At 39.1% G+C, this 10864-nt stretch overlaps 1 protein-coding gene across 1 annotated transcript; it reads right to left on the reverse strand.

Moving 5' to 3' along the window:
• Positions 1-1790: 1790 nt before the first annotated feature.
• On the reverse strand, positions 1791-3858 carry LOC139199314 (small integral membrane protein 26-like). Its single transcript, XM_070828362.1, has 2 exons — positions 3670-3858; positions 1791-2190 (listed from the first exon to the last, which is right to left on the reverse strand). The coding sequence occupies exons 1-2, from the start codon at positions 3791-3793 to the stop codon at positions 2021-2023; spliced, it is 294 nt and encodes a 97-aa protein (XP_070684463.1). The 5' UTR covers positions 3794-3858; the 3' UTR covers positions 1791-2020.
• Between the last annotated feature and the right edge of the window lie 7006 nt (positions 3859-10864).

Raw genomic sequence — 10864 nt, forward strand, 5'->3', positions numbered from 1 at the left:
CCAGCAGCTAGTTATAGCTGAACCATTCCTTTACCATGCCTAGTGATTGTGGTAAGATATAAATCAAGACCAAGAATAGATATTTTCCGTGTTCTTTACAGGAATCAGTGTCGGTGACAAACAGCTCACCTGTCCACAGCAAACCCTCTCCACTCTCCATGATTTCACCAGCCGAAAAGAGATCCTGTTCTGCCTGTCTAGAAGCTTTGGATAAGAATAAACCAACCAACGGCACCTTTCCTGCCCGATCTGCTGTGTATTCACATGCACACATTTTTTTTTTTGTGTACATAGGTTTTTACCACTGTATATATTATATTATATTCTGCTATTTAATTTTTCTAATTCTATTATATTCTGCTATTTAATTTCTCTAATTCTTAACTGTGTGCTTTTATTTTTCTATCTGTCCCTTTGAGCTGCTGTAACAGCAAAGTTTCCCCACTGAGGGATCAATAAATAAATATCTTATCTTATCTTATCTTATCTTATAATGTGAGGCCTGGCCCCTGCATATATAGCAGAGATGTTGAGCCCCTATCCCGGCCATTAAATCATCAGATCAAGGCCTTTTATCTGTACCCCGTTCCTATTCGAAATCCAGAAGGGAACATGTATTTCTGGTTGTAGCTCCTACATTTTGGATCAGCCTTTCCTTTGCTTTCACATCAGCTGAATCTGTAGTTTGTTTTAACACCATCAGACTTCAGCTTCTCAGGTGCAGTACACAATTATGACTAGAAGCTGCACTCTCGTCTTTCCTCCCTTGTCACGCCCCCCATATGGCAGACATCCTCACATACAGTACTGGTGTTGAGATGCATGGAGGGCCCTTTTGTAAGGTAACGCTGGATGGATGTCACATCTTTTCACCAAAAGAGGGCAATGAAGCCTTTCTGCTGGCCTCCTCAAGCGTAGCAGGGGGAAGGCTGCACAGACCCTCTGCTAAAGGACTACTGACAGCAAAACCTGATTCAGATTAGAGTTCAAGGAGTGCCTTTACTCACAAATCTGTCTATGAATGGTTCCTCACAGAAAGACAGGTGTTTTTCACCTTTGTGTGTTGATTTGCCGACCAGACTGTGGTTTGACCCTTTGTTTTGTCGCGCTGTACCCAAGAGGATACAGTTTTATCTGCTGACCTCTTTGAGCACTTTGCAGTGATGCTGTAAAGCCATCTGCTTATTGCCAGGATTTCTTATTGTGTGCATTTGACTGATGATTAGTGTTTGCTGCCATGAAATTATGTTCAATTACTGGAAAATTTCATTTTTTTTTTTTTTTTATGCTTTTTCTCATGTGAAAATGAAATTGCTGATGTTATTGGGCTGCAGGTGTGTATTCAAAGATTACTAATTAGTTTGTACGACAAACATCTTTAACAATCCTCCTAAAATAATGTGAACATCAGTTTGACCTGATGATAAGGCTGTGGAGCTCCTTCTGGTAGTTCATGTTCTTCACTCTGACGCTGCACCTGGGAAGATGTTACGGTCCTGTGTCTGGCCGGAGCTGCACCCTGTGCTGTTCTGTGCAAGCTGCTTGTTAACAGAAAAAAAAAAAAATTTCTATCGCTGCAACGACCTCACAAGGAAAAGCACAAAGTTCATGTCTACGCTAGTGTACTACAAATTGCTTTTTGTCGTAATGTCTGAAATTTGATCGTAATATCTGTTTTTGGTATCTCTGAACACTAGTTAGGAAATTATGACTTTTAACAATGAAGGCATCTGGGATTCACATTTCAGATGAAAACAGTGCACGCCGCCCTTCATGAATAAACATTTCAGTTGAAATATTTAGATATTTAAACATGACTTTATTTAAACATCATTAGTGGCTGTGGTGATTTCATATTGTGGACAATAGTGCAGATGGCACAGACAACTGGGAATTGTTGACAGTTATTTGGATACTGGGTTGGAATTTCTTTTACTAATAAAGATAATGTCCTCACACAAAAGCATTAACTCATAGTGCCTTAGAAGTACAGTGTCCATGGTCCTTTGCACTGATGCAGCTACTTGTCACTGTCTCCACTCCTGGGTTCACTGCTGAAGGACCTGATGAAATTGTAGATCCTCGTGCTGTACGGGACAAAGTCTTTCTTGTAGATGATGATCGTTTTGGTGTGAGCCGTCTCGTACACAACTTGATTGGGATCCTCTTGCACCTCCTCTTCTGTTGTCACTGAGTCGGAGGGGGAGAGGAAGGAGCGATTGAGCAGCTAGAAGTTACGTCACATCTTTGTAAAATAGGCTGAGGGAAGAGTCAGTGTAGCAACTGTGCTTTGTATAACTGACTTTCTTGTTTTTATTGCACTAAACGTTTTCATCTCAGGGCAAAGGCTGGTTTAAGTAACAAAAAATCTAATAAAAGGGAGGAAAAGTCACACTTAGGCCTGTCACGATAACAAATTTTGCTGGATGATAAATTGTCCCAGAAATTATTGCGATAAATGATAATATTGCCGTTTTGATACCATTTTTCAACTAATATAATAATAATGGTATAATAATGCAAGTACACCCTTTTAAAGATGAATAAACTTTAAATATTTAAAATTGGAATTATATTGTGAAAAAAGACATTGTACATATCCAAAATAAATAATCAAAACAACCAAAAACAATAAATAAAATGGACTGTCAGTCTCTGTTAAACTTGAATAAAAACCACTCACAACTGATGGTCAATGGTATGGTGTGGTCAAGCTCATATAGGGGGTCATGTTTGAGCTGGACCACATATCCGTAGTGGCAGAGTAAAATGGGATGTCTTTGATGCAGCGAAGTTAACTCATTATCCAGTGTCTTTGGTAAATGAAAAATTATCGAGCCCGGCAAACTTATCAAGCTCATTTTTAATTATTGTGCAATTAATTGATTTATTGATTATCGCGACAGGCCTAGTCACAGTCAGTGGTGGAGGCAGTTTTCAGATCCTTTATTTAAGCAGTGTAAAACAGTGTCAACATGGGAATTTAGTACAAGTGCATGAGTATTATCAGCAAAATGTGCTCACTGTGCTCTGTTAGTGGCACTCAAGCACTTACTTAAGTAGTTTAATTTGACGTAATTTTATACCTCAACTCTGCACTTTATTCCACTACATTTATTAAACCCCTATAGTAACTGCTTACTTTTCAAATGAATGATGGGATTTATAAAGTGTAATGCTATGCGCCAGTAAACAAAGGAGTGAAAATGAGCTCCACCTGCACCAGCGGTGACTTTAACACGCTGCTTGGATGGTAAACAATCAATAATAATATACATGTAATACTCTAATACTCTAAGCACATGGAACTGTTCCTCCTTTTCTACTTTTACTTAACTGAAATGATGAACGTGAGTATTTTACTTGTCAGTGGGAGTGGATCTTTATCACTGATGCTTTCAGTATGGAAGATGCTACCTGACAAAATGTAGTTCTGCAAACTATCTAAAGCTCTCACATAAACTGACAGTGTGGACTCCAGATGGGCCAAATGGGCCAACAGCTGTGTGTCTCATGATGTGTGTGTGTGTGTTACTGTGTGTCTCACTGTGTGTGTGTGTGTGTGTGTGTTACTGTGTGTCTCACGATGTGTGTGTGTGTTACTGTGTGTCTCACTGTGTGTGTGTGTGTGTGTGTGTGTGTGTGTGTGTGTGTGTGTGTCCCACTGACCTGGCGTGTCGTCATAACGTCCTGTGTACTTTAGGTAAGCGTATGAGCCAACCATGGTCCAGACGCCCAGAGCGTACAGCACGGAGCCTCTAATGTTCCACTTCACGACGTCTTTGAGCGACATGACAGGAGCTAAAGGTGCTAAAATATCTACAGCTAACGACTACTTTCAGGGCGCCGCCATGACAGTCAGACCGGAAGTACAACTGACGATTAAAAAAAAAAAAAAGAAAAAAAAGAAAACTTCCGGGGCGTGACCAAGACTCTTTTTTTTTAATTGTCAAGAAATTAAAAAATAAGTATTTAATTCACGGGTAAGCTTAAAAATCATATCATATTATATTATATTATATTATATTATATTATATTATATTATATTATATACCACTGGTAATACATATTGTAAATTTTTATACACAAACACATACGAGGCATCAAATTAAAAAACTCACTCACTCAACACGTGTTAGGACCTCATTTGACATGCCAAGAAATAGTACACGGTAATTGACCCAGGACCAAAACACACTATCGTATTTAGTTTCTGAGAAATTTCATATTGAAACTGTGGAAACTGATATTGACTAAAAGTCAGTGCACAGTGCATCTTTTCTGCATTCAGAAGCATTTGATCTAGACATCTATAGTTGTATTGCCCTGTCACACTTTATTCAGGTATCCTCACATCTTTAAGTGTCATATTCTAATTTCCTACAATTGTATCAGGGCCATAGATAACATTATGAATATAATATTTATATTGAGAATATATTTTAAATAAGAATATTGAAGAACAGAGCGCATCTGTTTGACTCTTTTAAGAGTCCTCAACTCTTCATCATGGTGATAAAGGAACATGTCACCCAGTGCAACAGTGTGTGGATCATTAATGTGAGCTCTCGGCAAAGGATTAGTTATATGAATAAGATACATCAGGCTCTGGATATTTGTTATAATATTTGTTGGTAGGATCAATTCACCATTGGTTTTCATCTGCTCATAGTATTCTAAATTATCACCAGACTTATCATATGAAATCAATCTGTGTGAAGGAATATGAGGAATCTGTGTGAGGAAAATGACAAACCACCATAACATGTGTGGGAGGATTTACGGCACTGAGTGACGCACGTCTTCTCTAAAACTATATTTCATACAAAATATGTTTCGGGTGCGCATATGCTATGAAACACCTGTGGCTGGCAGGCTGCTTGAACAAGAGGGCGAAGATGTGATTCATACAACAATTATGTGTGACTTTCACTATGAAGCCGTTGGCACTTATGAGCCTAGTGCACAGTAGTAGTGACCCAACCTAAGTTTAGACTTCTAATGCAGCTGTCAGCATTTTTAAATGGGGTCAATATGATTTTGTTTTCTTCTTACAGTTCCATTACATATCCATGCCAACATGCTCACCGCAACATTTCTTCCATAAGTTCCATAAGTTATTGTCCATCAGTTTGTGAAAACCTGTCACATGTCCACAGTGTTTTTACTTTTTATCCTCCAACTCCTGGAGGCCTTGAGGCAAAGATTCCCACTTGCTGGCGCTGAAACATACCAGACTAATAAGGTTTTAGCCGTTGGGTGTGTGATTTTACAAACCACGCGCTTTCCCCTGAACCATGCATTTTTTAAAGCACTGTGAAGATGGAAAACAGGTCAGAAGACCCATAAATATTATGCCGGGGGGGCTGAAATTGACTATGAGTATTTTAGCCTGTTGTGCAATAAATCAGTAGATAACACTAGACAGATGACCCACATAACATAAGAGAGGCAAGAAAAACTCATCATACTGTGTTGTTGTTGGATCGTTGTTAAATCAACAATTGCGTTTTAAACATGTCATATTAAAAGCCTCTGTGTCACTGAAGAATTCATTCTGAATAAGTTTCGTTCAAGATGGTTTCAGACTTGTTCAAGCAACAGATGCTATTGTGCCAAAAGACTGCATGTCCATCATGGGACTGGAAATGTGCACATCTGTCTACTCTTTATTTTGGTCGTTCCAGATTTTGTCTTTACTTGTGTACGCCGTTACATGTGCAAGTCTCAGTTTTTTTGTCTTTTGATATCATACCACGAATAAATATATATCAAACATGAAATACAGTCTAGCCTTGAGTTTGATTTTCTTTAAAAAACATTTACATGGACCATGTTATTCCACAATAAATGTAAAAATAGCCCAGTCAGAATAAAAACGCCTCATGTAACTACGTCAAGTCGAAAAGACAGGTCCGACCCGGCCAGATCAGAAGTCATTTTGGTGGTGTAAACCTTTGATAATCTGTTCAATAGGAAAATATCAGCGCCTAATAAAACACTTAGTGTGATCATTTCGAACGGTGGCATCTTCTCCTTCTGTTATATTTCTGCACAGGATTCTGAACATCAATCTTACGACAGCTGGTTGAAGCAATTCATGTTTAACTTGTAACAGTGGTTCTAATGACTATGTGACGAACCCACAGAGAATTATGATCAACTCTGCCCTTGTTAAAACCTCTTTCAGCTCCTTCACCGTGTTTTCCAGCAGCAGACTGCTGTTTTCAGCAATAATCCCAGTGCAGCACCTGCCCAGCACCAAACAGCAGACTTACTTAGCTTCTACGTGGCAAGCATGGTGGAGCAGCAGGGCCGAGGGCTGCTGGTCACAGCTATAGTGGCTGTGGCCCACTGAACTTGGCTGTGGGGACGTCAGGCACTGAAGCGAAACTTCAGTTGGATTCATATCAGTCGGAATGTGACGGGTAGAAATGTTGTGACGCTTCAGCAGTCCGGTCAACTTAATTATAAAGCGGTACAGACAATGGTTAAGTCAATCAATTAATACGCACATAAAGTGGAGTACAGCCACTTTGTGTACCTGTGGTACTGTAATGAATGCATTTCTCAGCTCTAATGACAAAGAAAAGAGAGAGGCGCCAAGCTCAGTGCGTGAGTCAGGCCTCGCTGCCACTGTGAAGCTCAAAGCATGTAAACAAAGTCATCAAATTCCCATGCATACAACTTTTGTAGTGGAAGTTTTTATAGAAATCGTTTCTGCTCTAAAACGGATCTGTGGACTTGACTATCAATGTATCTTGGTGAGATGCATGTATTTGTAAAGACACAGTGAGGAATCTGCTGCTGATCCATTTTTGAAAGATGTTTCCACTCCTCTCCAATAATATTCAGTATTTTTCAGGCCAATTCAAGGTCACATTCCTTTACTATGTTCACCCAGCCTTGACAACTTGTTTTATGTGTGCATGTAATTATGGGAAAAACAAAATAATTAGTAATAAAGTAGTGCAACACATTGTTCAATCACTTTTACTATCTTTATACCCCTCTTTAAGTCTTTCTTTCATGAAGCCCAGGGCTATTTTTCCTGTTCCGTCTAAACACTGTGCCTGCTATGGGCTGTCAGTAACGGCCCCTTCCACTTTGTTGGAACTTGTCGACTGAAGCTATGAGTCAGACAAAGCTAATACATAAACTCTCCAGACGCATGCAAGTCCCTGTAAGTCCCAGCATATTTCTTCTGCACCTGGACTTAATGCAACCACAATGTGGTTAATAAAATAGACTGATAAAGTTTTTACCGCTGGGGGAGATAATTGTTTTTGCACAAATGATCTAAAAGGTAAGCAAAACTCACTACTGCTCTTTATCTGAGAATTCAATGTTTTTTTTTTGGGGGGGGGGTTTAAATAAAAAAGTAATGCACATATTTATTAACATTGTGTGGTTTCAAGTTGTCACTTCTTACAGAGAACATAAACCATTGTAATGACAGAACATTTGCAAATGACAGTAATAACTATGATCATAGTGTCAGCCTGTGGTTAAAATCTATTACTGGTGAAAGATACGCAGCTTGTACAATCTTAGATGTCCCCAGAGCAAATGTTTAGACATGGTAGGTGCTTACAAAAAGAGAATCTACATATCATGAACTTCAAATACATACAATACGCAACTCACATAATAACAAATATCAATTGTCTAAATTGCATTTGAACAAAATATGGAATGTGTACTGTGTATGAAGTGCATTGATATTACTAGCATGAAATACAGTGATTGTGTTTAGAGCAGTAAAAACAGAAAGTGTGAAAAGTAGAAGACGTGAAAAAGAAGTTTGCGCTGTAGCCTGGAACCTGAGAAAGGTGTGTACACTGTGAGTGTAAAACATGTACCCTTATTCCATACATATATATCTAATATTTTTCTTTTTTCACTGTATTATGCCTGCTTTCGTCTGGATTCAGGATGTGTGGGTGGGTTGGGGGTGGTAACATCCACAGAATAATTTATATCAGTGCTTCCCAATTCTGAGGGCCCATTACCCCGCATGTTTTAGATGTATCCCTGCTCCAACACACCTGATTCCAGTAAATGGCCCATTATCAGGCTCCTGCAGAGGCTTGACGATGATCTGATCATTTGAATCAGGTGTGTTGGAGCTGGGGAACATCTAAAACATGCAGGTGGTGGTGGTAGGCCCCCAGAACCACGACAGGGAAACACTGAGATTACTTTGGCGCTTCACCTGCCCCTCTAGAGCTCAGTGTGTCCTGTTAGATCAGCTAATATTTCCAAAAAGACCAGTCTGCCCCAGGAAAATGATTGCTTTCAATGGAAAAGCAATCTCTAACAAGCTCACTTTCCTTTTCCAATGCGTGGCTTTGCATCTGAATTTTGGCACCGATTAGCTTTTTAAGGCTGTGTTGTTAATAAGTTCAGTTTTGCTTAAAAGGGTTGTCCTGGACAGCCAAATAACCAAATGTAACCGTTAGCTGTCTCAAACACTTTCTCCTACAGCCAGCGTGAGAGCAACGCAGCAAAACAAAAATATTAAAACACACGAGAGAATGGATATTACTCCACATGTCATGTTACCGTCTTTGAAGCAACTTTTTATTTGTTAGAGGAAGAATGTACGTTCTTATTTCAAAAGTTACATCAACAATCTTAATCTTTAATCAACACATTGTGGTAGAGCGGATTTTACCGTCACGACTGTTGCTTGGGGAGTGTTTATTTGTGGTTGAAGTGTTCATTAGCACAGGTTAGCAAAGACGATCCATCATAGTCTCAACAGTCTACAGACTAAATCCTCTCTGCTACTTCATGCCTTTTCCCCTTAACCATTGTAGTCTCTCTGTTTTGGCAGAAAAAACAATGATGCAAACATTTAATTTAAAGCCACCATGTGTAAAATTTGAAAACGTGAGACTCTGGTGCCCCCAGTTTGCAGTATGACGAAGGACAGTGTAGCAGACAACAACACACACTCCTACTTTTAACTTTTAACTGTTTCCATCAGGATTGTCTATGAAGTCAGAATAACCTAAATTTAAAAATGCAATAATCACAAATCGCATAAACATTTTACTGATAGCGGCTTTAAAATGACAACAGGAACAAATAATCCATATAAATGATTCATTTGGATTAACTTACATCTTGTGGTATTTTTTTTTTTTTTTTCTGGATGTCACATTTTCCAGCGAGTAAATATCATTATCATACAAAACTGCTCACAGCGGCATGTGCCTCTGCTCCGACAGAGTCTATACTGGCTTCAGTAATCAGTTATAGGTTCCATCCATCTCTATGACTGCCGGGCAACGATTTTATGTCATTTCCTGCGGCTATGACCGAGACTTCAAACCTGCTTCAGCTCACTTTCTGCAGTGATTTGTCTTTGTACTGTGGGTCCTTTTTTGTTAGAAGGAGAAGCTCATTCATCAAATGAACAAAGAGCTACGCCCTTTCTATACAGCTTCAGGTGAATCCTTTGAATCAGTGGCATGTTGGATTCTAAAGAGCCCTCTCTCCCCAGGAGACGTGACCACAAAGGAGAGAAATATGACCACACAAATATGAAAAAATAGGACTTGTTCAAAAGGACTGTTGCAAATACTGCCTTAGGGTACAATAAAGCTCCAGCACAGTGTAATGAAAATCACAGAGTTTAGTCTTTCATATTTCACACAGTATATCAGTAGATATACTGAAAAACCTGTGTGTGCGCTCTGTTTTTTGCAACAGCTACCACCGAATGGACAATCTAATTACAACCAAGACTGTCAGTGCTGGAGGACGCGATGGGGAAAGTGGCAAAGGTAAGATCTGAGAGGTGTCGACCTGGCTGCTCTGGAATGGAACACCAGCAGTGCATTACGCTTACATGAACGTCTGATTAATTACTTCATTCAGAATTTGCAAATGCACAAACAATCTCAAAGGACCGACCCTTTAAAATGCCATGCAGTTTAAGAACGTCAGTGAACATGAATATTTGTATTTAATAGCTGAACTTTTCTTCACAGTGGTCACAAAGTCAGTAATGACTACTTGGCTGACATCAGAAAGTAAGTTAGTCGTCTTTGCACCTTCCTTGGATCATTTTGTTGCAGGGTTACACACATATTGAATGAATGTAGACCGTGAAGTCAAAGTTGTACTAATCAATATCTTTTTATTTACTAAAAATATATATTAAAGAAATGATTCTCTGTAGTGTGTCACTTGTAGTGACACACTACAGAGAATTATCACCCAACTCTTGGGCTCCCCTCACCTGCTGTATGGAAGAGTATTAGGGACAAGCATAATGAGAGGAGAACATTAAAAAAAACCAAAAATGAAATGTGGAAAATAAAGTTGAAATATTCAACATACTTTTATTTGAGGATGCGTTTTTTCCCATATGTTTGACCCAAACACAATCAATCAATCAATCTTTACTTATAGAGCGCCAATTCATAACAGCGTTATCTCAAGACTCTTTCCATAAAGAGCAGGTCTAGACCAAACTCTTTAATTAGAGAGAGACCCAACGATTCAGGAATTCAACATGAAGGATCCAAGAATCCCCACATGAGCAGCATCAGGTATCATATTAGGAAACAGTGGAGGAAGAACTCCCCTTTAACGGGAAGAAACCTCGAACGTGTGCACATTGTAGATCATTTACTGTAACAGCAAAAGAGGCTGAGTAAATGGAGACCTAAACAGAAACACAAGGACGCATCGAACTCAAAGTGAACACTAATGCTGCTCCGTGTTTGCTTGTTGTGTAGATAGATTGTTTTTGCTCAAACATTAGTCATATCAGCTGTCTAAGATAAAACAGGACTGTTTGACGGCTGTCCCAGAGTGACCAAAAAAAACCCAACTTAATGCAGCTTTA

This window comes from Pempheris klunzingeri, chromosome 3, assembly GCF_042242105.1.
Source record: "Pempheris klunzingeri isolate RE-2024b chromosome 3, fPemKlu1.hap1, whole genome shotgun sequence".
Classification (NCBI taxonomy): Eukaryota; Metazoa; Chordata; class Actinopteri; order Acropomatiformes; family Pempheridae; genus Pempheris; species Pempheris klunzingeri.